At 53.9% G+C, this 25,604-nt stretch overlaps 13 protein-coding genes across 13 annotated transcripts; 7 read left to right on the forward strand and 6 right to left on the reverse strand.

The window, feature by feature from the left end:
* The first annotated feature begins 1,333 nt into the window (after window positions 1-1,333).
* On the forward strand, window positions 1,334-3,402 carry V1518DRAFT_456098 (armadillo-type protein). Its single transcript, XM_066906558.1, has 2 exons — window positions 1,334-1,632; window positions 1,724-3,402. Exons 1-2 carry the CDS (start codon window positions 1,399-1,401, stop codon window positions 3,101-3,103), a joined length of 1,614 nt encoding a protein of 537 aa, XP_066759630.1. The 5' UTR covers window positions 1,334-1,398; the 3' UTR covers window positions 3,104-3,402.
* On the reverse strand, window positions 3,256-4,542 carry V1518DRAFT_417465 (uncharacterized protein). Its single transcript, XM_066904310.1, has 2 exons — window positions 4,345-4,542; window positions 3,256-4,264 (listed from the first exon to the last, which is right to left on the reverse strand). The coding sequence occupies exons 1-2, from the start codon at window positions 4,391-4,393 to the stop codon at window positions 3,444-3,446; spliced, it is 870 nt and encodes a 289-aa protein (XP_066759631.1). The 5' UTR covers window positions 4,394-4,542; the 3' UTR covers window positions 3,256-3,443.
* On the forward strand, window positions 4,258-5,748 carry V1518DRAFT_417467 (uncharacterized protein). Its single transcript, XM_066904311.1, has one exon. The coding sequence runs from the start codon at window positions 4,585-4,587 to the stop codon at window positions 5,503-5,505; it is 921 nt and encodes a 306-aa protein (XP_066759632.1). The 5' UTR covers window positions 4,258-4,584; the 3' UTR covers window positions 5,506-5,748.
* Window positions 5,221-10,196, reverse strand: V1518DRAFT_417468 (P-loop containing nucleoside triphosphate hydrolase protein). Its single transcript, XM_066904312.1, has 2 exons — window positions 9,510-10,196; window positions 5,221-9,454 (listed from the first exon to the last, which is right to left on the reverse strand). The coding sequence occupies exons 1-2, from the start codon at window positions 9,765-9,767 to the stop codon at window positions 5,609-5,611; spliced, it is 4,104 nt and encodes a 1,367-aa protein (XP_066759633.1). The 5' UTR covers window positions 9,768-10,196; the 3' UTR covers window positions 5,221-5,608.
* Window positions 10,003-10,929, forward strand: V1518DRAFT_417474 (uncharacterized protein). The gene is made up of 4 exons (XM_066904313.1): window positions 10,003-10,255; window positions 10,312-10,382; window positions 10,449-10,551; window positions 10,614-10,929. The coding sequence occupies exons 1-4, from the start codon at window positions 10,224-10,226 to the stop codon at window positions 10,672-10,674; spliced, it is 267 nt and encodes an 88-aa protein (XP_066759634.1). The 5' UTR covers window positions 10,003-10,223; the 3' UTR covers window positions 10,675-10,929.
* V1518DRAFT_417476 (mitochondrial 37S ribosomal protein uS13m) lies at window positions 10,710-11,493 on the reverse strand. The gene is made up of 2 exons (XM_066904314.1): window positions 11,381-11,493; window positions 10,710-11,328 (listed from the first exon to the last, which is right to left on the reverse strand). The coding sequence occupies exons 1-2, from the start codon at window positions 11,429-11,431 to the stop codon at window positions 10,876-10,878; spliced, it is 504 nt and encodes a 167-aa protein (XP_066759635.1). The 5' UTR covers window positions 11,432-11,493; the 3' UTR covers window positions 10,710-10,875.
* Window positions 11,494-11,593: 100 nt separating this feature from the next.
* V1518DRAFT_417477 (transmembrane adaptor Erv26) lies at window positions 11,594-12,705 on the forward strand. Its single transcript, XM_066904315.1, has 3 exons — window positions 11,594-11,719; window positions 11,790-12,023; window positions 12,105-12,705. Exons 1-3 carry the CDS (start codon window positions 11,653-11,655, stop codon window positions 12,590-12,592), a joined length of 789 nt encoding a protein of 262 aa, XP_066759636.1. The 5' UTR covers window positions 11,594-11,652; the 3' UTR covers window positions 12,593-12,705.
* Window positions 12,660-14,882, forward strand: V1518DRAFT_441617 (major facilitator superfamily domain-containing protein). The gene is made up of 3 exons (XM_066906428.1): window positions 12,660-13,217; window positions 13,260-13,474; window positions 13,527-14,882. The coding sequence occupies exons 1-3, from the start codon at window positions 13,071-13,073 to the stop codon at window positions 14,710-14,712; spliced, it is 1,548 nt and encodes a 515-aa protein (XP_066759637.1). The 5' UTR covers window positions 12,660-13,070; the 3' UTR covers window positions 14,713-14,882.
* Window positions 14,883-15,496: 614 nt separating this feature from the next.
* On the reverse strand, window positions 15,497-17,446 carry V1518DRAFT_287153 (uncharacterized protein). The gene is made up of 6 exons (XM_066901075.1): window positions 17,170-17,446; window positions 16,813-17,115; window positions 16,667-16,749; window positions 16,481-16,601; window positions 15,877-16,432; window positions 15,497-15,770 (listed from the first exon to the last, which is right to left on the reverse strand). The coding sequence occupies exons 1-6, from the start codon at window positions 17,193-17,195 to the stop codon at window positions 15,744-15,746; spliced, it is 1,116 nt and encodes a 371-aa protein (XP_066759638.1). The 5' UTR covers window positions 17,196-17,446; the 3' UTR covers window positions 15,497-15,743.
* V1518DRAFT_287062 (uncharacterized protein) lies at window positions 17,372-18,628 on the reverse strand. The gene is made up of 5 exons (XM_066901074.1): window positions 18,538-18,628; window positions 17,888-18,463; window positions 17,783-17,831; window positions 17,587-17,731; window positions 17,372-17,531 (listed from the first exon to the last, which is right to left on the reverse strand). Exons 2-5 carry the CDS (start codon window positions 18,428-18,430, stop codon window positions 17,489-17,491), a joined length of 780 nt encoding a protein of 259 aa, XP_066759639.1. The 5' UTR covers window positions 18,431-18,463; window positions 18,538-18,628; the 3' UTR covers window positions 17,372-17,488.
* A 55-nt stretch (window positions 18,629-18,683) lies between these two features.
* Window positions 18,684-20,330, forward strand: V1518DRAFT_417491 (WD40-repeat-containing domain protein). The gene is made up of 6 exons (XM_066904316.1): window positions 18,684-19,154; window positions 19,208-19,336; window positions 19,388-19,435; window positions 19,487-19,749; window positions 19,800-19,867; window positions 19,917-20,330. The coding sequence occupies exons 1-6, from the start codon at window positions 19,116-19,118 to the stop codon at window positions 20,267-20,269; spliced, it is 900 nt and encodes a 299-aa protein (XP_066759640.1). The 5' UTR covers window positions 18,684-19,115; the 3' UTR covers window positions 20,270-20,330.
* On the reverse strand, window positions 20,273-22,504 carry V1518DRAFT_417493 (calponin homology domain-containing protein). Its single transcript, XM_066904317.1, has 6 exons — window positions 22,113-22,504; window positions 21,943-22,059; window positions 21,769-21,889; window positions 21,209-21,711; window positions 20,613-21,153; window positions 20,273-20,565 (listed from the first exon to the last, which is right to left on the reverse strand). The coding sequence occupies exons 1-6, from the start codon at window positions 22,478-22,480 to the stop codon at window positions 20,356-20,358; spliced, it is 1,860 nt and encodes a 619-aa protein (XP_066759641.1). The 5' UTR covers window positions 22,481-22,504; the 3' UTR covers window positions 20,273-20,355.
* A 1,545-nt stretch (window positions 22,505-24,049) lies between these two features.
* On the forward strand, window positions 24,050-25,398 carry V1518DRAFT_373988 (uncharacterized protein; the record flags this gene model as incomplete). Its single annotated transcript, XM_066901444.1, has 2 exons — window positions 24,050-24,385; window positions 24,436-25,398. The coding sequence occupies 2 exons, from the start codon at window positions 24,050-24,052 to the stop codon at window positions 25,396-25,398; spliced, it is 1,299 nt and encodes a 432-aa protein (XP_066759642.1).
* Between the last annotated feature and the right edge of the window lie 206 nt (window positions 25,399-25,604).

Below are 25,604 nucleotides of genomic sequence, written 5' to 3' on the forward strand. Positions count from 1 at the left end.
CGCATCGCAGTCTGCTCGCGGACGAGTCAGAGGCCATGGACGCGTCCACGGGAACGCGACGGCAGTGCTCAGCGCGGCGATGATCGCCCAAACAGGCCACTGGGCGCACACTGGGCGTAGGCTGGGCGCAGGCTCGGCGGCCACTCGTGCACAGCCGTGTGGCGCAGCCATCACGTGACAAGGATGGCGAAGCAATCAGATTTGTTCAGGGAACCGAGAATCTTGCTGGAACATAGCCACTGCACAGCCGCCGCACAGCCTCGCATCGCGCTCGGGCACCTCTTCTTGACGCGTCCAGGGTTCATCACAGCACGCCGCCAAACGCTTCCTAGTCCCCCGCCTGGCCTCGGCTACTTGGATTCATAGGGCCTCGCAGCGAAGCGTATCATACTTCAACCCGATCTCCATCCTAGTGGATGGCCACTCGTGCTGATCCAGCTTGTCAACACCGCCGTCGGGCCATACTGATATGCCGTTCTGTTTCATCTTCCCAGCTTAGTCTGCAGTATGGCGGCAGGACAAGTACATCGATCGCCACGAGCCTATGGCCAGAGAGGGCCGATTCTCACTTCTACTTGCTTGCTGGATCCGCGCGACGTCGTTGCTCACTTTATTGGCTTGTTAATCGAGCCACTGCTGACAGCACAGATTTGGAGTCGAATTTATAGCCGTGCCACCGTCTCTTCTGCATATTGCCTGTCGTAAAATATAGCTTGGACCGCTTTCTATTTTGATGCTCCCTATTTGACGGGCATTGTACGATAGGGACCGGGTTTCTCTGGATGTGACATCTTCTCTGAGATTATACATGTCGCTCTCATCTGATTGTGGTCCCTGGCTGCATCCATAGCTCCCGCTTAAACAGTCTCGCCATCTGCTTGCTCGTCCCACATCTTGTGTAGTATACCTCTGACTGCAGACGAGCATCATACGGCCTTGCAAAGCCCATGGACGTGCTCCCTGAGAGTCTGTCTGCCTTCCTAGAGATCTAGTCTCGCCTGAACGCAAATATAGGTAAATTAATGCACTTCACTCTTTGAAGAGGGACCTGAAGCCGCGGCGGCAAACAGTGAGCAAAAGCAACCCCTGCCGGCCATGGTTACGCGGAGACGGCCGGGGCAACGCAGCACGTGAGAACGCGCCGCTCGGGAGGAGGACTACGCGTGCACGAGCTGGAAGCTACGTGCGCAGACTGCGTAGTGCGCAAGCGCGCGACGGTTACTCCGCAGATGCCGCAGCGCTGGCGTAGATCGCGCACAAGTGCGCAAGCAAATCAAAACAACGCCAGGACACGCAAAAAGTTGTGGAAGTCCAGAGACCGTCCTTCTCCACCCTGGACTGTTCTTCTTCCGTCCTCCTCCTTCAAGACATCTCCTCTACTGCCCCTACGCGCGAACAATGGACGCGGACACGACGACCCGGTTTGTGCCTGAGCACCGCCGGACTAACTTCAAGAATAAGGGCCACTTCCGTGCAGACGAGTTACGTCGCCGGCGCGAGGAGGCCCAGGTCGAGATCAGAAAGGCGAAGCGTGAGGAGTCGCTCGCCAAGCGCCGCAACCTCACGCTCCCCCAGCTCACTGCTGGCCCGATCACGAGCGACAGTGAGGATGACACCGGAATCGAGTCGCAAGTAAGTGCATAGTGCGTGGCTTCGGCGGCAGCAGCAGCAGACTTTGCTCTGTGTCGCCTAGTGCGTAGTGTGGTGGCTCACTATTTTCTAGCTGAACGACGAACTGCCCGAAATGATCCAAGGTGTGCTCTCAGACTCGATCGACTTGCAGATTCCCGCTACGATTAAGTTCCGAAAACTTCTCTCCAAGGAGCGCAATCCGCCCATCGAGAAGGTGATTGAGTGCGGTGTCGTGAGCCGTTTTGTCGAGTTCCTCCGATCGCCGCACTCAATGCTGCAGTTCGAAGCCGCGTGGGCACTCACAAACATCGCCTCCGGCTCGTCCGAGCAGACCCACGTCGTCATTGACGCTGGCGCCATTCCTATTTTCGTCGAGCTGCTCGGCTCGTCTGAGGCCGATGTGCGAGAGCAGGCTGTCTGGGCGCTCGGTAACATCGCTGGCGACTCGCCAGCCTGCCGCGACATCGTGCTAGATGCAGGCGCCCTGCGGCCGATGCTCGCGCTGCTGAATGACTCACGAAAGCTGAGCATGCTCCGCAACGCGACCTGGACCCTGTCCAACTTCTGCCGCGGCAAGGTGCCCCAGCCCGACTGGAGCGTGGTCTCAGCGGCACTTCCGGTGCTAGCGAGATTGATCTACTCCTTGGACGATGAGGTGCTGATCGACGCATGCTGGGCAATCTCGTACCTGTCAGACGGATCCAACGACAAGATTCAGGCCGTGATCGAGGCTGGCATTCCCCGCCGGCTTGTAGAGCTGCTGCTACACTCGAACACCTCAGTACAGACCCCTGCGCTGCGATCAGTGGGCAACATCGTCACCGGCGACGACGTGCAGACGCAGGTAATTATCAACTGCAACGCGCTGTCTGCGCTGCTGTCGCTACTTACGTCGGCGAAGGAGACCATCAGAAAGGAGGCGTGCTGGACCATCTCCAATGTGACTGCAGGCAACTCTGCACAAATCCAGGCGGTGATCGACAGCAATCTCATCCCGCCATTGATTAACCTACTTGCCAACGCGGACTTCAAGACCCGGAAGGAGGCGTGCTGGGCGATCTCTAACGCGACCTCCGGTGGCCTCGCCAAGCCGGACCAGATCCGATACCTCGTTGCGCAGGGCTGTATCAAGCCGCTGTGCGACCTTCTGACGTGCATGGACAACAAGATCATTCAGGTCGCACTCGACGGACTAGAGAACATCCTGAAGGTTGGCGAACAGGACAAGGAGAACACCGATAACGTCAACACGTATGCGCTGTACATTGAGGAGGCCGGCGGCATGGAGAAGATCCACCAGACTCAGTCGAATGCGAACGAGGAGATCTACTTGAAGGCGTACAACATTATCGACAAGTACTTCCAGGATGAAGAGACCGGGTACAATGACACTGGTCTTGTCCCGCAAGCTGCAGGCGACACGTTCGGCTTCGGCGGACAGGAAATACAGCAGGGCTTCAGCTTCTCGTGAACGATTGTTGCGATTCTGTCCCCTCTGTTTTTCTCTTTCGTGAATAGAAAATGTCTGCGTTTTTGTTTTCATTTATATTACCTACAGGGAGATGAGTTGAAATGAGCGTATTTTGTTTAAAGTCATGTAACAGGTGTATGGATGGATCTTTTGTAACATTTTATTTTGTATGTATGTAATTACCCCTGACTATTCATATTAATATCTGTCATTAATTGTAAGTATTTCCAGAGAAGCTATAACATCTATTAGTTATGTGCTGATTTGTTTCGTGTATGGGGACAAGCACTATGCATGAGTGTATTAGTTATTGCAAGTGCCTTCATGTTGCGATCTATGATCAGGACTCTGGTAGAGGGGGTGTGATCGGCGGTTTTGATGCAAGCCAATTGCGGAGCTCTATCTCGAGATGCCTCTTGAGGTCTGCAAACCGATTGGCGAAGTTCTTGCCGCACCGCCAGCAGACGAGGTCATTGTGGAGCAGCGAGGTACAGTATGAAGGACCGCGCTGGAGGCGGATGTCCTTGTCTATAGAGAGATGCTCGAGGTCGGCGAAAGGCACGAAGAAAGAGGTGGTGAATGAGTTGTAGTGCGATTTGCGAGCGAGTGAGTCGGAGACATGGTCAAGCGCGATGACGTGGATGTGCAGGTTCGCCATCGACGGCGTCGAATGGATCCCGGTCTTGATATCCGCAGCTGTGAACTTGCGTCCGTGTATTCGCTCGAGTCTAACAGCCGCGATGCCAACTGCAGTCGGCAATATGGCCTTCATTTCGTTGTAGAACGCGCGTGTAGCTTCAGGTGTCGACACTGTGGAGTACTCTGCACACAGCGCCTCGAACGGGTGTAGCTGCGTGCGGACTCTGTCGCGCGGAAGAAGGAGCAAGTGCACGGAGGACTTGGGGAACTTGTCCACAATAAGCGACCACGTATCGTCGTACGCGAGAACCTCGCCTGAGGCGACAAAATCGGCTGGACGTTGGATGTACACGTTCAGGCCGTTGCGCGAGGTGGGTGGTACTGGAAACACCGGATGTTCACCAACGGGCGTGGTGGCTGAAGCAGCGACGACAGTGGTCGGGACAGCGACGTCCGCAGCAGAGGCACTGGAATGCGCGTCTTTGAGAGCCAATCTCTTCGCGCTCTCCATGAGAACCGTGACTATCCAGGGCACCAGGCACCGGCCGTTAATCCACTGTTTGGGTACGGCTGCAGACACATCAAACACGATCAAAACTCACACGCATTGCGTTTCTCAGCGCGCACAAGCGGCGGCGGGGATGATGACATACTCGTGGGTCAACGACGAGACGTCGTACTTGGGTCGTTGTGTACGCGCAATGGGATGATGATCTTCACGCGATGACCTCGCCGCACGCATAAGTCAACGACGTCATCACGAGGACCACATCTCCCAGACGCCAGACTTCACGATTGGTTCGCACAGTCGTTGCCGTCAGGTAACAGGATTGCATATACAGATGACGCGGCTACGACGCAAGTACCCGCCCAAATACGCAGCACCATTTCCGTTGGTTTCATCGCCGCCGTCGGTAACGTCGACGACGACGACGGCGGGAGGAGTTGTGGCTGGTGCAGAGAGCAGCAGCGCGACGGTGCCAGCGCCGGCGGTAGGAACAGCGACGACGACGGCGACAGCAACGAGTACGGCGCCAATGTCAATGGCCGAGCGATCGGGACCTGCCGAAGCCGGATCACTGCACTCTTTCCCGCTTGCCACGACCTTGCCGCCGCCACCCTCGTTCGGCGCCGACACCAACAATGCGCCCACCGCGTCGTCTTTCCTGACACCGTCCACAGTTGTCGGCATAGGCATCACTGGCGCAGGCACAATTACGCACATCCCGCGCGCACGCACACCGTCGCCGCTACTCTCGCGCCCGCTTCTCGCGCGCACTTTGTCTTCGTCGTCCTCATCAGCGTCCGAAATCACCTTCGCCAGCGCGGGCTCGCTCGGTGCGTCGCCCGTCGTGCCGGCACAGCTGGAGTCGATTCCTGAAGCGCCTCGTGGAATCAGCGCGCACGGCCTCGGCTTGCGCAGGTTGGGCTGGCTGCGACCGCCGCGCCGGGTTCCGCCGACCGCGACTGTCGACGGTGCGATGGTGGTCGTTAGGCGAAATGAGTCTGTCGTCGCCGCTGCGAGCGTGAGTTCACCGGATTCTATTTTTCGTTCCTACCTGGCTGTAACTGACTCTTCCAGAAAACTGGTGAAGCTTCGACTGAAATGCTGTGCTTGGCGCCCTCGCAGCGTATCGCGTCTGCCTCGACGTCTGCCTCGATGTCCAGGCCCACCATGCAGAGCCCCTTCCAGGAGCACAATCAGCATCACGGACGGAGCAAGATACATCGGCAGACCAGCTCCCTCAATGCCTCTCCGCTGATTTCTGCTTTCACCAGTAAGCATCCAAATCAGAACTAATAATGAGGCGTTAATATGGTAAACCGTTCTATGTCTATAACCCATGACCCCATATGTACAAAAATCTACAAACCCTCGCAGTCAATCAATCGCTTGACAACTTCCACTATCTCATGCTTACTTACATCGATCTCCGGCGCCTCGACCTTCATCGCGAGCACCTGATCCAGAAGCACGCGCAACCTCCCAACCAGCACGCCGATCCGTGCCCAACATCGCAGCCGCGCCCAGTTGCCCACTGTCACGCCGCGCCCGAGCAAGTCCATCGCGAGCGCGCCACCAAACATGAGCATGCCATACGCGCCCACCGGCGTGTTTTCCCGCACGAAGATCTTCGACGTCGCCATCTTGTGGAAAAACGCCATAAACTCTGCGCCGCCTACGAAGCTTTGCGCCGAGAACAGCACCGAACTCGGGTGCACAAACACACGCCCGTCCTCGCGCGTGAAGAGCTTGATGGTTTTTGCTTCCGGATCAAGCTCTACCGCGCCTGAGCTCACCGCAACGTATTTCTTTTCCGGAAGTTGAATCCGCGCGACCGACGGTGTCATCGCCGCAGCAAGTAAAGCCCGCACAAGGCCATATTGCACATTCGTAGAGCTATTCTCCTTGGCGGCACTGCGGCGTGCCGTCGAAGAAATAAATCCAATCTCCAACAGTGCGTTCAGGTACTGATCCCGCGCAGACGCAATGTCTTCCATCGTCTTGAACGACAGGTAATTAGTTTCGCACCAAGCCCGTGCGTCGCGATATCCACCGCCGCCACGTATGCGGGATTCCCACTCCATGAACGCGCGCGCATCCGCAATCACGTCGCCATGGCCGCCGGCAAACTCACAGCGCGCAGCTTTGCATGCATCGCGCGTGTCCTGAGACGACATGAACGGCGAGCGCACAGTAAGCACTGCCGCCATCACGACAGCGATGTCGAGACATCCGAAAATCGCGCCATAGACCAGCAACTTGGAGCATCGCAAGTCTGCTGGGATCGTTGCGAGATGACGGCCCAGCGGGGTGAGTTCAGCTGTTATCTCGTCTAATGCGCCAACCTGGACCAGCACCGCTCGCGCGGTGTCGATAGCCACGACATCCGGCGGATCAAGTGCCTCACCCAAGAACTTACCCGCGTCGCCGACCTTCATCGCCTTCACGCTTAGATACAGCTGCTCCAGGGGCGTGCGCCCCATCTCTGGCATCTGCCGACTCGGCATCTTCGCAATTTCCGCCGCGCGAGTGTATAACTTGTAGCACATCCCTTTAGAGACTCGGCCAGCACGACCACGGCGCTGTTTTGCAGCGGCCTGAGATGCCCATGTTTCCACGAGCTTCGTCATGTTTGCCACGGGGTCAAACACTGTCTCTTTCACGCGACCGGTGTCAATAACCGCGACGACGTCAGGAATCGTGATTGAAGTCTCGGCGACGTTGGTAGCAGCCACAATTTTCCGACAACCGCGTGGCGGCGTCTGGAACACTTTGCGTTGATCGGATGGGATCAGCGAGGCGTGCAGAGGAAGGCAGAAGAACTTGTAAGAGCTTGCAGAGATCGCTGACATGCACCGTGAGATCTCGGCCGTTCCGGGAAGAAATATCAGAATTGCGCCCTCCTTATCCCCAAGCGTTCGGTCGATATGCCCCACAATCGCAGAGATAAAATCGTAATTAATGCCATCGCCAAGCGCAGATATGTACTTTCCGATCATGGTGTCATCAAAATCCTCCTTTTCTTCTTCCTCTTCCTTCTGCTCCTCTTCGTCACCGTGACGTGGTCCGCGACTCGGCCGTTTCGATCTATCACCCCGACTATTGGTGGTCTGTCGTGGTCTGTATCCTGTCGCCCGCAAGATGTCATCAACATAAAAATCATCTACAGGAAACGTGCGGCCCTCGATGTTAACATGTCCTGCACCGCCAAAGTAGTCCGAGAACACTTTGGCATCAACCGTCGCACTCATGAGCACAATCTTGATATTCTTGTTTCGTGCAATCATCCGTCGCAAAATGATCAGCAAGAAATCACCATCGAGCGAGCGCTCGTGCACTTCGTCGACGACCACGTGGCTTACGTTGCGTAGCGCGTTGTCTGGGTCCATTTGGAGCATGCGCAAGATCACACCGGTCGTCATGAATCGCAGCTGCGTGGTGGGAGATATTTTTGACTCGCCTCGGATAGAGTAGCCGACTTGCTGCCCGACGTTGAACCCACGCTCGTCCGCGACTCGCGCCGCGAGTCCCATAGCCGAGATACGACGTGGCTGCGTGCACAGAATATTTGCGTAGTTTCCCTTACCGGTAGTGATCATGTCGTCCAGGATAAACTGCACAGATTGCGTTGACTTGCCGGACCCTGTCTCACCAGTGATGATAGTGACCCTGTTGTTCTTCACCGTCGTCACAATCTCTGCACGCTTATCCCACGCCGGTAGTGACTTTCGGGACTTATACATCGCTTCCATCGTAGGATCTGCAAGCTTAATATCAAGCTCTGTGCGTAACTGCTGCGCCGTCGACGGCGTCCGACCGATCCGGTTGACCGCACGATGCATGATTCTGCTGTTACCAAGATTCATGCTCGCGAAAATGCTGCTCACCGGATCGCCGTCGCCAGAGTATGACACGCCGTAGATCGCACCAGAGAGAGATTTCAGTTTGACGGGGTTGTCAACGATGACCTGGAGATTCTCCTGCATCCACTCAACGATGGAGAAGCACATAGCTTCGCCGAGGAACGCGTCGTTCGCATGGTTGGCCGCGCGAAGCACGACGGACAGGCGAATGTAAGCCGGCAGGTTCAATGCTCGATTTTTCTCGCTGGCGAAGAGTGATAGTGACGGGATCCTGAAGATGGGGTACCCAGATGACTTGTGAAACCGCAGTGATAGGTTGTCCTTGTTGTAGAGTCCATAGGGGAGCAAGTCGAGTTTGATCTCGCAGAGGTACGGCAGCGGACTCGAGAATCTATCGCCGTAAATTGCAGCTAACGTCTCCATCTCTTCTGCCCAGACGGCGTCGGCTGAACAATCATTTATACGCTCAAACGACGATTCTGGGTACTGTAGCGAAAACATAAGTTTCTCCATCGCAAGGCATTCGTCACCGCCACACTCGGCCACGGACTCGCGCGCAAGCTCAACCGGAAATCCCGCTTGCGCAATGCGTCGAACAGCGTATTCAATCTGTATAGATCCAGTGACAAGGGTCACTCCAGGGGTGTAGTTCGCTGGCAAGAACCGCGACGGCAGGTCGTCCTCGGGAACATGGATGAGTAGCCACTCCAGCGCAGCTTGCTTGGTCACGGTGTACTCCTTTGCCTCGGTAACATGTGAGTCTCGGAACCCGAGTTGAAGAAGCTCGTTGACGTCGTCGGCGGATAATTCAGAGCCCTGTGTAGCTGACAGTGGGCTGTCCCAGACGTGGTACTTTCTGATGCAAGTCTCCACGATCGTGCGTACTTCACGCGACATGTCGATAACAGGCATTCGTTCCCAGCCCTTCTTGGACACCAATTTTTGGCTCGGCACAACCATACCCGTATCTTGCTTCGCCAGCTGGTCCTTCTTGTCCTGCGCCTTCGCAGCCGCCAGCGCTTTCAACTCGTCACGATCGCGCTTGACAACAAATGGATCTGCAGAGTACTCCGCTGCCTTGCCTTCCTTCACATCTACGCGCCGAACGTCCTCGAGCTTGCGCCAGAGCGTCTTGTGCTCCCCGGGAAGGATCATCTGCATGTTCTTGTGGGATGCTATCCGGTGCAACGCGTAGGTCGCCGCGAAGTGGCGCGCCTCGAGCGCAGTCGGTTGCGGGCCTAGGATGTTGTCTGGCGGCCGGAACTTGACGATCTCGATCTGGTGAGTCTTAGGGTTGCGGTGGCCTAGGATCGCGGTCGCTGTGAATCCGCCGTGAGATTGGTACTGCGTGAGCGTGAGTGCGCGAATTGGCAGACAACGGTGCACATGCGCAAAGTACCATGTCGTAGTTGACCTTCTCCCATCCTTGCTTCTGGCAGTGCTCGTAAAGCAGTGTCGCGGGGAGTTTACCCGTCCACGATGCGGACGCGGCGACGATGGCCTTTGCGGACGGTGGTGTCTTCTGGAGAGGCAGTCCGTTGGTCGGACCGGCTACGTCGGCGGACTTCTGCGTACTCTTGGACTTTGCACTGGTGCCTGCAGCGCCAGAGGAGATGATGCCGCGGCTTGCGGCCTTGCGAGAGTCGCCTTTCGCCATGTTGAGGATGGTGGGTTGGCGATGGGTTAGGCGGAATTGGATGAGTAGTGACGGTGAACGGCCGGCTGGTGCACCACTGAACTTGCAGCGAGCACATTAATGCAGACAACGCTTGCAGACTATTTACTTGCGTCAATTAATAAGGACGTTGGCAAAGTGTTTGTGGTGTCGGCGAAGTTTTTGCAAGGACGATTGCATTCTTCAATCTGAACCCCAACCGCCTACATGTATTCCTAAAAGCTCGCGTTTTCACTCAGTCGCTAATAACATTAGCATGCTATGCTGAAGCCATCGTCAGCGATCGTAGCCTAAGTTCAGCGCGCTGTGGACAGGTTCTGGCGAGGTGTAAAGTCCCCACACTGTACAAGACGCAGGAAGAATAGTTCCCGGGGATGTCGGCGCGCCAGTCGCCAACTTCATCAGCCTCAGGCCACTCCACCACACCACGGCACCGCCATGAACTCCGCCAATCCCTGGCTCGATGAAATGTACACAAACATGATGATTGTGCTATTCTGCGTATTAACTAATAGTCTCATCGCAGATCCAGCGCGCTGAAGGGGACCGCGAGCGGCTTCATTCTAATCGACGACAAATCAGGCCTCTGTCTGGATTGTGAGTTCTTGAGTCATTGCTCTAGACATGCATTCCCTGACGGCAATCAATACTAATACGTGGCAGTCCGCGGGGAAGCCAGGAGAGAGGACGCAGCAGGGCTGTATCTGGCGTCCAAGACCGCTGTGGATAAGGCTACCGGAAATGGTGTGGTCCAGTATCGTGGAAGGTATGCTCCATTGTCTACTTAACTCTGTCGAGTGTACGCGCTAACCATTGCATGACTTTTAGTCGAGTACTGCTGCGCCGAGAGAAGAACTGCGTGCTTGGAATATACACCGGCACGCCCTAGTCATAACGGGTGGTGCTAGTCTAAAACTTTTGGGTTTCCTTTGATTATTGATAATACATGGTCAGGCGCATTTTGGCTTCTTTCTATTGCTTTTGGGTTTGATCGTTTCCTTGCGTAGTCGATTGCTGCAGCTAGAGGGCTTATGCTAGGAGGCGGCTGCATCTGTATGATAGTATATTATGTACAAATTCGCCAGCGGTCTCACAGCCACGATCTAAATCTATGCAGAAGAGACGCAGACGTTGCAGAGAAGAATGAGGCAATCAGTGGCGTCATGTTTGACGTGGACACATTTTGTGTCCGTACAAGCGCAACCTCGGCGGCGCCCGCCTCGGTCGTGTACTTGCGCCACTGAATGCGATTGAGTCTGCGCGCAGTAGCACCGTTATTCTTGGTGCGCTGGCCATACACGGGGTATCCGAGAGCGTAACGACGACCGACATAGGTTCCAATAGCACGCTTTGCCATGATGTTGTCCAGCACGAGCTGGCGCTTGTCGGCACCGGTGACGAAGCCAGAAAGCTCCTTGGAGAGTGCCATGAAGTCAGGCTCGGTGAGCTGATGCATGCGCATGTACGGGTAAAAGCCGAGACGGGCGCATATGCGCTCCGCGTTGACCTTACCGAGGCCGTAGAACTTGTACTCCAGAGCGAGCTGCAAAAGTCAACCACCGCATTTACTGTAGTAAGCAGTATCATATGCTCACCCGTACAAGAGCATTGCCGCGAAAGCTCTTTCCCTCAAATGATATCCTCATTGCGGTTGCTGCTGTCGTGATTGGTTTCCCCTAGTCTCAGCGGTTTGCAAAGCAGTGATGATGTGAGCGATGGTGAGTACAAACACCGTTGCTTACTGTGATCCGTGACCAATAGCTCACTCATACTGCTAGAACAGGACGTCTGCGACGACCGCAGCTACACGACTTCGAACCGCTCACAATCCCCCCCGCAAAGCCGTCGACGCGACGTGCCCGCGACGATGATCCTTGCGCTACTCTCGTACTGTGGCATCATTATTGGGTTTGTCTTCCTGACACTCGCAATTGGTGCGTACTGAGTTCTGCCGCCACCTCCTCGTTTCTCGTTACCGCCAACTAACATCCACGCGTCGTCTAGCCGCGGGCCTGTACTATCTCTCTGAGCTCGTGGAGGAGCACTCACGGTTTACGCAACGACTGCTTGAGAAGTTGATCTACGGCATCATTGGCGTCCATGTCCTGCTACTCCTCTTCGACCACTTCCCCTTCTGGCTCACAGTCTTCAGCATCGCAACCCAAGTCGTCTACTACCAGAACCTCAAACAATTTCCTTTCATCCAACTCTCCTCTGGCACATTCATTGCCAGCTGCGGTATGTCTATGGCGTGGTAGTGGCGGTCACGGTGCTAGCGCTGATCTCACTATGCATGAATCAATGCTAACCTGTATGCAGTAATCGTTCTCCTCAACCACTACTTTTGGTTCCAACACTTCTCCCGCCCCTCCGTTCCTCCACCTACTCTGCGCTCGTCACCGCTCTACGAGCCGCCGTCAGTGCTCCCCACTTTCTCCGAGATATCCTCCTTCTTCGGCATCTGCGTCTGGCTCGTGCCCTTCTCGCTGTTCGTCTCCCTCTCCGCCGCCGATAACGTGCTGCCATCTACAACCGATCTCAGTGCATCTTCAGGCGGTCTAGGCAGCGGCAGTCTTGGTGGCAGTGCCGGCGCCCTCACGAGCAGCAGCAGTGGTGGTGGTCTGGGCAGTTTGGGCGGTTTCGGTGGCTCAGAAGGATCCGCGGCTAAGGCTGGCGCGGCGACGCTTCGACGCGGACAGGGCATGGCGAAGGTGCTCATTGGCAAGTGCCGCGAGGGCATCGCGGAGGTTGCACGCGTCGTGGGCTGGGGTGACGACTCGCGGACCGGCTCCGCGCGCCTCGTCTAGGAGCGCCTCATGAACCCTAGAGCAAACGTCACACAGCCCTTGTACAAATACTCCTGTCGCTTTCTACTGCATTCAGCATCATGCGTAATATATTCAAACTGGTTTAACTAAACTGTCTGTGAAGGATCCTGACGGCGTCTGTGATGGCAGCGTACCGCACCGCCTATCTCGAAGCGGCCTAGCCACCTCACTGCACCATCACAGCCTCCATCGGCTCTCCAACGTCGCGTGGATAAATCCTGGCGCCTCACAGAGCACTGCAGCCAGCCCACTTGCAGACGGCGTAGTTGTCCTCAGAAGTTCTCCCGACCGCCCTCCGCCTCGAGCGGTTTTTCCGGGCCGCGCTAGGCCGCGAACAGCCGCGCCACTCGTGCTTCCGCAACTCTAAAATTGCCCTGGTTCTCTGACGCCTAGAGCCGCCCTTCCCCGTCCGCACATCCCCCTCCTTCGCCAACACCGCGAAGCATGCACAGCAGCCATGGCCAGCGTAGATGAGAAAGAAGCAGTGCGCACACAGCTGCCACGCCTCGCCATCACTGTTCTCGACCACAACGATGACACCTCTGCCACCTCGGCACAACCGTCACGTGCCTCGTCCGATAAAGAGACTGTCGACCTTGACAACGTCTTGCTGCACGACGGTATCATCATAGACGACAAGGACAAGGCGTTCCTGGTCGAGTACAAGGGTAGCAATGACCCCGAGTGTCCGCTGAATTGGCCGTTCAGAAAGCGCGCCTACACAACCTTCGTGTATGCGCTCTGCACATTCGGCCCGCAGATTTCATCATCCATCTTTGGGCAGGTCACCACAGACATAGCGGAGCAGTTTCACGTCGGCCAGCTCGTCGCGACCCTCGGCGTCTCTACCTTTCTGCTCGGGTATGCGCACGTCTACAGTCGATGTTAGTAGTACTCAACTGACCTCATACAGCGTGGGCTTCGGGCCCATGATCTTCGCGCCAATCTCGGAGGTCTACGGCCGCAAGATGGGCGTGCTCGTGCCCTTCTGCATATCCGGTCTCTTCGCAATCGGCTGTGGTGCAGCAAACAACTTCCAAACAATCCTCATCATGCGCTTCTTCCAGGGCATGTTCGGCGGCGCGCCTATCGCAAACACCGGCGGCGTGCTCGGCGACATCTGGTTCCCGCAAACCCGTGCCATCGCTCTCGTGTGCTACTCCTTCGTCGTTACTGGAGGTCCACCACTCGGCTCCATCATCGGAGCCGCATTCTCGACAGTAGGCAAAGATGGTTGGCGATGGAGTCAGTACTTCATCGGCATCCACGCGCTCGTTATGTCCGTCATCGCTATGCTCACGATTCCAGAAACGTACCATCCCGTGCTCCTTGCAGATAAAGCCAAGAAACTCCGCATAGAGACCGGTGAATGGGCGTACCACGCGCCGCTGGACGAGCTGCAGTTCACAATGTCTGAGATGGTCACAAAGCACTTCATGCGCCCGTTCGCAATGCTGGCGACCCCCATCGTGACCTGCATGTCAGTGTATGGCTCATTTGTCTTTGGCATCCTATACGTCGGTGTCGTCGCGGTGCCGGTAACCTTCCGCAATGTGCGCGAATGGGAAAAAGTCGAGGCCACGCTGCCCTCACTGGGGATGTGCGTCGGTATCATTCTCGGCGGCTCCCTCAACATCTTTGGCTCGTTGAGGTATTCCAAGGTATTGAAAAAGACCGGTGGAGAGCCCATACCCGAGGAGAGACTATTTGCCATGAAAATTGGTTCATTCCTCATGCCAATCGGTCTCTTCATCTTCGGCTGGACTTCGCCGAGGGAGTATCACTGGATCGCACCGGTTATCGGCCTCACCCTCCTCGCCACGGGCTTTCTCACCATCTTCCAAGGCTGCATCAACTACCTTGTCGACTCCTTCTCTCGATATTCCGCGTCCGCCATTGCCGCTACGACGTTCTTGCGTTCTTGCTGCGCGGCCGCGTTCCCAATTTTCGGCCGCGTAATGTTCACCCGAATCGGCGTGCCGTGGGGCGCCACGATCTTCGCATGTGTCGCCATCCTCATGGTGCCGATCCCCTTCGTCTTCTATACGTACGGTGCACGCATCCGGGCCAACAATCCGTATAGCAAGCAAGTCATGTAAACGTTCTCGTCTTTTCTCATTCCGGTCGCACTTTCGGTATTATTTTTCTTTGGGTATGCACGACTCCATAGACACTCGGTACAGGCATCATTGATAAGCACTTGCATTTCTGCCTCAACGCTCCGGCACTTTTACGACTGGCATTTCTAAGGTAGATTGGTTAATAAAACAACGGGTCAAAACGGAGCAGCAACGGTGTAGTTAGCCGGTCGGCTATTTAGGGATGCCGCGGTCTCGCGCGGCAGCGGTGCCTGGCACACAGCGGTTCTCGCGGCTGTGACAGCGAGCGTGTGCGCAATTGCGCGGGGTATCCAGATGCAACAGAGAAAGAGAAGCGCAAAACGCGTGAGAATCGCACTGGAGCACAAGGACAGCGAAGAGCAAGAGGATGTCGGGTTTGGTGTGCTCACGCGCGCACGCAACGCAGCTTCAAATGACGCCATCGCCGCAGCGCATGCGGCGTACAACGCAACTCACGCCGCTCAACTTCATCATCGCCTAGTACTCACTTCACCTTTCTCACTATATGCTTCATAACATTTTATAAGCGCCCTTTATGCTAAAGTCATCCTCCAGAACACAAACAACCAATGTCAAGCAAACCTGCAAAGTATCATACAAACACTGTTATATACAGAGCGCAGCAGCAACTTCGCTCAGTGATGGACTCGTCGCCTAGATGTCCACCAGCCGTGCACTTTCGTCCTCATCCTCCGTAGCATCTTCCACCCCAGCCTTCTCGATGTGATAGTCGATCTCAGATGTTACGAGATCCGACAGTTCGCTCTCCGACTCTTCGATCTCTGCCGGCATAATACGCTTTTGTATGCTCTCTGTTGAGTCCAAGTGTTGGTCGCTCACAACATCACGGAACTCCATCTTGTCTGGGCTCGGGGGTGAGTCCCTCATTGACCGATCACTTGTGACGTAGAGTAGTCCGAGATCTTCCTCCAGGGCCTCGCTCCTCGACTTCGTGCTGGCTGGGGGTTCACTCAACGGCTCATTATTATTGCCATGATCTTGACTCTTAGTCACTGACCCGGTAACTGGTTTGATCTCTAGCTTTTCATCAACTGCTGACTCGCTCACCAGCTGCTCACTCACAGTCTCGTCATTCGCCGAATGGTCGGTCGCAGTATCGTCGCAAACTGGCAGCTCACTCACCAACTTTTCATCAACAGGCTGATCATTCAGCGGCTCCTTCTCAATTGGCGCATCAACAGGGGGATCTTGAACGGCACGTGCAGCATTCCTCGCAATGTCCTCCGGCCCGAGCGTCACCACATCTGAAAGCGGAGTCAGCACGTCACCGTCATTATCATCCTTCGCGACAGCCGTTTTCGTCTCCAGCTCATCAACCATGGTCTCCTTCAGGTCAAGAATCAGCTTCTGCATGTACTCGCGCTTCGCGCCAAGCTTCTCCACGTCGTATAGCTTATCAAGCTGACGCTCAACATTGTCCTTTTTGTGCGCGGAATCAACGAGTAATGGAAGGAACGCATCTGGCTTGGATAGGAATACCTCCACGTAGTGTGCAACGTACACTCCACAGTCGCAGTAGTTCGGCTGTGATGGCGCATAGGCGTACTTGGATTTGATATCGAGCTTCTCCAAAGTGATGCCGCGCTTCTCTTGTGCTTCAGCGACAAGGTATTCTCGCAGTGGCCGGAATATGTTGGCGTGTTTGAGCCGTAAAGAGTCAAGCACGAATATTGTAGGACTATATTTGTCAGCACTAGCATACCACTGTAAGTCACTGACGACATACTCGCTGGCACTATCAGGCGCATTTTGCCTCTTGCCCCCGCTAATGAATTTTTCAATGCCTTGAGACGACGAGCTACCAAATTCAATCTCGGCTTCGTTATCGGAGTCAAAGTTGCGGATTTCTTCTACATCTCAACAATATTAGCATCTTAATGTAGAGCAACGGCGCGACAAAAAACACATTTACCATCATTCCTTGTCTTCTCCTTCTCTTCCGCCTGCTTGACGAGTTGATCGAGATTGCAAATAATTGCGACGTACCAATGAGCTCTTATTGCTTGTCAGCTGCTGCTGCTGTTGTTGTTGTTGAGAAGAACCAGCATCAAAACTTACTTCTCGTGAATTGGTATGATGACATATTTCATACTAAACAAATCCACTTTCGAAGTCCATTTTCGTACGTTCTCGTACGAAGCTCTGGTTCCCTTCACTCGCTGCGTAAGCTTCTTGTAGAAGAACGTGTTGAACACGTATGTGTTTCCGATAATTTCCGGCTTTGACTTTCTGAGCTTGTCAAGAATATATTTGAGATAAAAGTCAATAATCGTGTCGTTGAGAAATTCGCCATCATCTAACCGACTAAAGTCATCTTGTGTTACGACAAGAGTCTTGTTTCCAATTCGATACTTTAATGGACTGCAGAAGGTTTAATAATGTACCACCAGTATCAGAAGAACTTGAGTAACATACTCGCCGAGACGGAGCTTTGGCCGCATACTTCCGGTCTGTGGCCGTCTGTAACATGGTCAGCAACTTGTAAGCAATCCGACATGAGTTTGTATACCCGGCGTTATCATCATCTGACGGCTCAGTATAGTTGAAGCTGCTAGCTTTCCTGCTACTCCTCGTTCGCATCGCCGTTCCCGGCTGCCATTCATTTGGAGCAAACACCTCCAAATCATCCGACTTGAGTACGTCATCCGCGATCTCATGCGCCTCGCCCTGCTTCCGACTCAATCGTGCAAAATACGGCGATAGCACCGTATCGTCTACAGGCTCACTTTTCCGCTTATACACGTTGGTGTTGAGTTTGCTGAGCAGCTTGCCCATTTCTTCACTAACAATCATTAGCACCATTAAAACATGTAGCAAATACAGATATCTTACATGGACTTATCCGAGGGATTAGGAACAGCCTCAGCGAGGGCGTTGAGTATTTCAATAGCATAGTTTTGAATAATCGGCATTTTACCAGCAGGCACATCGAGTCTGAATGAAAAGTGCGTCGCAGATGTGCCACAATACGAACTAGCTGCAATAAAGTTAGTAACAGTCTTAATAAATGTTAGTATATAGCATGTACATTTTCTGCTCTTGAGCTTAATCACGTAATCCAGCGTCTCCAAGCAATACTGTGATTCAATGAGAAATGCGGTCGAAACAGTCCTGACCAAACATAGCGATTTACCTCCATTGCCATCATTGTGTGAACCGCAAAAGCTAGGTCGCCTAGTAGATTGCCATGTTGTAAAATTTCCAGTGTCGATTCCACGCGTTTTGGTACAACGGTGAGTCGCATTTCTAGTTTTAAATCAATTGGCGACGTCCCAAATTGAAAGTTCACGATACCAAACTGGACGACTTTCTGGCGAGCAGTAGTGCTGCGCGTCCGGCTCACAGAAGTGATATGGAGCTGCAGGCGATTTGAAGCACGGGCCGGAGCCGGGAAATCATCCACTTTGAATCGCTTTGTCGGGCCTTCGTTTTCCCTTTCACTTTCATCGTCCTCAACTTCAATTGCTTTTCGAGCTTTCGGCGACGGGAGCTGGAATAGCTTGTTTCTGTCGCTGTCGCTCGACGCACGTGGCTTCCGCTGCATTTCGTCGTGGCGTCTGCGCTTGACGCTTTCGGAGTCCCATATGTTGTTCTTGCCAACCTCGATCTTCCGGCCGCCGTTTTGCTTCTTGAGATAATTCGACGAGGTAGAGGCGGACCCGAAGAGGTTATCCATGGGCGAGAACTGGGTTGGCGCCACTGATCGTCTCTGTAGTTCAGGTCAATTAGACACCGCTGCACGAAGAGACAGCGAACTGCGCGGAGTTGGAAACGAGAACGTACAACTGCTGGCCGGGAAATAGTAGTCGCATCTTTAGCAGTGCTGCGAACATGTCAGTACTTCAGCATATTACAGACGCACAGTCGTGATATACACCCACCTATAGGATGGCAGGAGACTCCGGAACGGCGGCCCACCAGATCGCGGTGGTCTCGCGGAGCCGAATTCCAGTACCCTATTTGACGCCATGAGTCGCTCATCTGACTTGTCTGTGTTCTGTGACGAGTCCTAAGCGCGCGAGGGTAGTCAGTCGTGTGTCGAGCTAACGCTGCTGGTGCGCAACGCGTGCGCGAGAGCGAACTTACCAAAGTCACGACGTCGTGCACGGAGTCATCTTCGCGATCGCCCATGCTACCGCGCCACACGAGGCACGGAAAAGTAGACCGCAAGGAGAACTGGCTGGGTGGGCGGGTGGTGTAGAGGACACACGCGGTAGAGGTGGTCGAGTGGTGTGGAGACGGAGGCGTCCGGCCACCACAGGAAGCAGACGCGCCGAGGCGCGTTTCCTCGTTGCGCTCCGCTGTCACCGTCGCCACCACCGTCGGCCCTTTCTCGCGAGCAAGCCTTATCTCGATGGATAATGTCATTCCCGCTATACGCTAAGGGCCCTGCCTTGTCTGTACGAGCACGACCTGTCCGAGTTCACTCCGCAGATCGGCTAACAGTTTTCAGGAGCACAGTGGTCCCGTACATGTGGTCAGGTACAACACCACCGGCCAATACATCCTCAGTGGCGGCCAGGACAAGCGCATTCTGCTGTGGAATTCAAGCTCACTTAAGCTTGTGAAGTCCTATGTTGCTGTATGTCACATTTGCTCATCTCCGCTAGCGGTTGAGGACTGACTATTGCAGCATGGATACGAAATTCTGGACATCTCAGTCTCGTTCGACAACGCACAGGTACGTACACTTGACTTCTGTCCGATGTGCATTTGATCTAATTCCTGCCAGTTTTTGAGCTGCGGTCGCGACCGACTCGTATTTTTATGGGACGTAGCCTCTGGTACAGCGATCCGTCGCCTCGCTGGCCACACTGCGCAAGTAAACGCGGTTAACTTCAATACCGACGCCTCAGTTGCTGCGTCAGGATCGTACGATTCCACTGTGAGACTTTGGGACTTGAAGTCGAATTCGCAGAAACCGCTTCAGGTGCTGGATGAGGCTAAGGATAGCGTGTCCAGTGTACAGATCGTGGGCTCGCAAATCATCACTGGGTATGCTTTAAATATTAGTATTTCCAAGGCGGCTCGCTGACCGAATTTAGATCGGTAGACGGATATCTTCGCGTGTATGATCTGAGAATGGGGCAGCTATACGAAGATCTCATCGGTCGTAAGTAACCCGTGCTCCACTTACAGACGTTACTGACGGCTGGCACTAGACCCTATCACATCCGTCATGGACTCTGCCGACAGCGCATGCGCTCTGGTCTCGACTCTTGACAGCACCGTGCGACTTATGGACAAATCCAATGGCACCTTATTGCAGTCCTTCACTGGCCACGACAACCACAAATACCGTATTCGCTCGTGTTTCGGTGACAACGAAACGTACGCCATCAGCGGAAGCGAAAACGGCAAGATTTTCGTGTGGGATGTGTTATCCGGCCGCGTGGTGCACCAGTTGAGATCACACAACGGGAGCATAGTTGCATGTGTTGCGTATCACCCGAGGAGCACTCAGATGGTGAGCTGTGGATCTAATGGAACCATCCAAGTATGGCAGTCTACATAAATGCAGTATTCAAGTTATCCGGTTTCCTCAGTCGCCCATTACTAAAAAAAAATTCAATCAAACAAGATCATATCAAGAAAGAACACTCATATGCACAATTTCTCCATAAATTTTACATAGTCTAGACCCTGTCCGGACTGATCTTTCGGCATCAGCACTTCCAATTGGCTGATCTTCGGATCCGGAATGAGCGAGTTACGGAGATCGAACTCGGTGATGTACGGTTTGCCCTCCGCGACTTCTATGAACGACTGTAGTACCTGCTGTGCAGTGTTTTGATCCTCGGTTACGTCGACCTGTGGAGATTAGCACTCATCAAACAGATGTAGATACGACAACTTACCATAAATCGGATGAAATGCTCGAATGATATGCTTGGTTCTCCCTCACACACGTCTTCATAAACCTCGTGCATCTCATCGCTTTCATATACGATGCCAAGACTCGCTAGAGCCGCAGCGAACTCTGCCTCCTGAAGAGTGTTTTGCTGATTTTTGTCGAAGTACCTGAAAACTGACTCAAACTCTTCAAGTTGAATAGGTGTTAGGTTCGTCATACTCCGTGCGACAATCTGGTTCTCAATAAATAACAGCTTCTTGGAAAGCGCGTCCTTCGCAAGCTTGAATTCGTAGTCGAGTTCGTCGTACGAATAGACTGTGTAGTCATTTTCTTCGACGTTTGCCTCTTCGAGATCTTGCCGCAGCTGCGAGAGCGAGGCGAGCAGGGACGACACGGGGTCAAGCTTTCGCTGAATAGCTTGTGCGACCGTCCGTTGTGACTCGAGCTCGCCGTCCATTTCAGCGAGTTCAAGGGATATGCAATCGATCATAGAAGCGATTGAATTCGCTGTGTCTGCAAACCTGCTCCGCAATTTCTCTTTGATGCTGCAAGGTTATGTTAGCGTGCATCTCACCACTTTTGTTGCCCAACAATACTTACTCCCTAATAGTCTCGTTAATCTTCTTCGATCTGAGAGCTTCAGCGCTCAACAAGACCTTCCAAGTTGCGTCCAAGTCAGATAGCTTAAGGCCGGCAGGTGGATCGTACTCCTTCAAACCGTATGTCGAAAGTTTTGTCCGAATATTACCAAGCATTGATGTGATTTCTGTCTTCTCGGCAATCCAAGTGCGCTTTGTGCGCGATTTGTACTCTGCAAACTCCGAATTCTGCCTTCTGGCGTCGAGATACTGTCCGGTGAAGGTAGCTGCCTTCCAAGTTGTGATCTGCTGCGCAATCGCCTCCAAGAGCTTCTTCATGCGGTATTCATACGAGTGCTGCAGATCAAAGCTGGAAGCCATAACCTCGACAAACTTCTCGACACGGCGGCCAGCGGTCTCGATTCTGTCGAGGGCTGAGAACGCGTGGAACCAGCGTGCAACATAGGTCATAATGGCGCGCTCATCTGGCTTTGGGATGCATACATCCTCGACGTCGACCAGTTGCTGTATTAGATATTAGAACAGCGGAAGACAGTGAACACAAAGTACTGAGATACTTACTGGAATACCGACTTCTTCTGACGCGAGTTTGAGGGCGAGAGCAATATTGCCCTTGATATCCTTGCGGTCTAGGGTGGTGTAGTCTATGAGATCGGGTCTGTGGCGGTCAAGAAGAGCGCAGCTTAAAAAGAGTTAGCGAAGTATAATACAAAGTCATGACAAGGCAAAACGCACAAGGCAAGACCGTCATTCCAACTCGAGGAGAAATCAACGATTTTGACACCGTCATAGAATGCAGTTTTCCGTTGACACCACAACAATAGTCCTTCCTTTGCGGTGTGTCCCTCGGTACTACAATATAGTCAGCAATCATAGTATGTGGGAACCGTAGAAGATAGACGTACTTAATTTCAGAGATGGAGAAATTGAGAATCAGGGTCCACAACAAACCTAGTACGAGCTTGATGTTGCCGTCAACAATGTCCTCAGCGCCGATATTGTGAAGCTGGATTCCGCGGCTTTTGATGTAATCGAGCGCCACAATGACGTTCTCGGCCTTCTGGACGCGCAGCTTTGGCCTGCTAGCGTAGCGGCCGAGACTCTCGCCGCCTATGATTTCGAGGAGCTGAATGAGGCGGACGCCGTCGGAGAGATCGATGCCAAGGTGCTGGAGTAGGGGAATGTTTGCAGTGTCAAGGTAGCTGTTGGCCCACCGCAGAAATGCCTTGTGCTGGGTGGCGACCCAAGCGGGGGTGGCAGCGGCGACCGGCATGGGGGATGCGGAGCGAGGGGCAGTTGGCAGTGAGCATTTACGCGCGGAAGACGCGTTGAGTTCTGGACGAAATCACTGCGCCACTGCCACAAGCCCCACGTGGCGCCATGACCCCTGAGCGTGGCGCGTAGTGCGGCTCCGGCGCCCTTGCCGGATATTCCGTCCCCGCATACTCCTACGAGTAGTGGCACCAGCAGCTGCCGCATGCTGTGGTCGCGGCACGACGTGACAGGTGGTAAGTAAAGCGGGAATATTGTGAGGATTACGGTAGCAGTTGAATACATCGTGAAAAGTGCGTATAAGGCCCTGGCAAGGCGAGTCGCGAACAGGGGAGCAATCGCGCTGGGGCGAAAGCAAGAGAGCTGCGAGCGCGTGCTTCTTGCCGCAAGAGGAAACAATACAGATAGAAGGCGCACGTCTGCATGCTCACAGGCGTATATCATTGTGCTGGCAGTCCCGTAATAAATGGCAAATCTTTCGTAGTTGCCCTCGGCGCGTGCAATGGCTGATACGGGCCAGTTTGCGAGCGTGTCCCACCTTTCGCGGGCTACGGGTTATATTCATCCTCCACAAGCGCCGTCCCTATAGCCAGCCATTCCACCGCCTTCCACGGCACCGCCAGCAATGACCATCAGCAAGCCCTTCTACGGTGTCTTCCGGAGCGCTCGCAGTCCCAGTCTGCCAAGCGACGGCGCACGCGACCAGCCGCGCAACCCGTCCAACGATACCGACCTCCATACCACCAGCTCTAGTCCGGCTGCCCGCGACCGCGACGTAGGCGCATCCGTCCGCAGGAATCTCTCACCGCCGCGGTTTAGTCTGTCTGGCCGCAGCGCCACCACCTCCGAGGCAGTGCGCCGCTGCAATGCCTACTCTAACGGCAACGACGGCGGCAGTGGCAGCGACAGCGACTCAGAGTCCGAAAACGACATGCCAGAGGCAGAGGCGCAGTCTATCATTGGTGGATCCACGGTGTCGCTGCATTCTCATCGTCCACCCAGGTACTTCAGAGAATACTCAGAAATCAACGTGAGTGGTGTGAGTTGCTCTCCGCTGATGCTTCTCCAGCTTGATGCTGACTGAGTACGTATCTGGTCTCTATAGTCAAGTCTCGCAAGCACTCCATCGCCGCAGTCTCTATCGTCACCGGCAGCCACACTTCCGTCGTCATCGTCTTCGCCTGGTCCTCGGCGTAGCTCCAGCGATGATAGCGACACCTCCGGGGGCTTTAAGATCTTCTCATTCTCCCTTCCCTTCACTACCTCTGGCGCTCCGTCCTTTCCAGCTCTCAAGGACCTTCGTCTCTCCAAACCCTCCGCCACATTTAACAGTAACGGCAGCAAGTCAAGTGCCTCAAGAGACACCAGCTCGTCATCCAACCACAACCGCCGCCATACGAGCTCGCACGGCGCACCTGCTTCCGCGGGCTTACTGAGGAAAGCCTTGACTCTTCAACTGCCAATATTTCACCATGATCGTACCACCACGTTAGCGACTGCAGCTCCGCTGCGGCCAGGCATCTCGCGTTCCGACTCCGCTGATGACGAGCTATACCGACACGTTCACCAAATGGACAACGCTCGTCTGCGCGCTGTTAGGGAGACACTCAAGTCTACTATTTCTGTCGACACCCTCTTCTCGTCCAGCGCGAAAGACAGTTTCCCGGAAATCAACGGCGACGTTGTCATTATGGGAGGATACCGTGGAAGCATTCTACGCGATGCGAAAACACGACGGCGTGTTTGGATCCCATTAAAGGTTGGCCTCAACATCCGGAAGATTAATCTCGAGCTGGGTCTCACGGACGAAGATGAACTTCATGCATCGGACTCGATTATTGCTGACGGTATTCTGTCACACATTGGTCCCGTTGATGTATCCCGAAAACTCATGAAACGATTAGAAGTAGGTTTCTTCCCCTTTCAGTCACATGCACGTCAACTGAACACTTCTAGGCGAACCCCAACAACACCGTTCATGATTTTGGATACGACTGGCGGCTTTCTGGCCAGAGCATGACGAAGAGTCTATTAATCTACCTGAAGAAAATCCGAGCACAGCGCGGCAGAAGCTGGAAAGGCGCGGTTGTCATCGCACATTCCATGGGCGGTCTTGTTGCACATGGTGCAATGCAGGAGGATCCTTCGTTGTTCCGTGGCTTGCTTTATGTGGGTAGCCCATGCTCCTGTGTCAATATACTTGGGCCTATGCGATACGGCGAGAGCGTGTTGCTCAGCAACAAGGTGCTAACAGCGCAAGCAAATTTCACAATGCGAAGTAGCTTTCTATTTCTACCGCTGGATGGCAAATGCTTTGTCGACAAGACGAGTGGTGAGCATATCCGATTGGACTTCTTTGATGCAAATATTTGGACTAAGTACCGGCTTTCACCTTGTGCTGTATCACCAACTACTGCATGTTCTACTGACGCAGACCAGAGTTCAGAGGCTGAGGTGATTCCTCAAGCCACTTCTACACTGGACTTCACTGAAGCAACAATGTACCTTCAGCATACATTAGATATTACCAAGGCATTTCAAGAACATTTGAGATTTGACTCAACCAAGGTTTACCCACCACTGGCAGTTGTCTATGGCAGTAATGTTCCTACTGTCTGTGGCGCACGGGTTAATGGCGAACATGATATATTCCGGGGTGATTATGATGACATGCGCTTTGCTGCTGGTGATGGTGTCGTGGTTGCCAAGAATCTTATGCCGCCTGATGGTTTCAAGTTAGAGGCAAAGCTGGTATCTGATAGAGGTCATGTTGGCTTACTTAGTGACCTTACGACTATTGGAAAGGCACTCACTGCAATTTTGGATGAGGAGGTATGCCGTCAGTCATCGCCACCACACACTTTAGTAACTGCAATGAATGCCCAGCCTCATGCTCATACTATGGATATAAATAGTTAGTTTTTGCATAAAATGCATTTATTGGGCAAATATTAGGGAACCAATCCCTGCCACTAGTCGCATTAAATTTATTGTTGTCTCATTGAGCACATTAGCACCACCACTCTATCTGGCCTGTGACAATGTCAAATATGGAAGAAAGACATGACAACAACAGACCAGTGAGTTTATATTCAAATTGCATTGATAACCACAGTTGATCTTGA

The sequence above is a fragment of the Limtongia smithiae genome (genome assembly GCF_038497785.1).
Source record: "Limtongia smithiae strain NRRL Y-17922 unplaced genomic scaffold V1518scaffold_6, whole genome shotgun sequence".
Lineage (NCBI taxonomy): Eukaryota > Fungi > Ascomycota > Lipomycetes > Lipomycetales > Lipomycetaceae > Limtongia > Limtongia smithiae.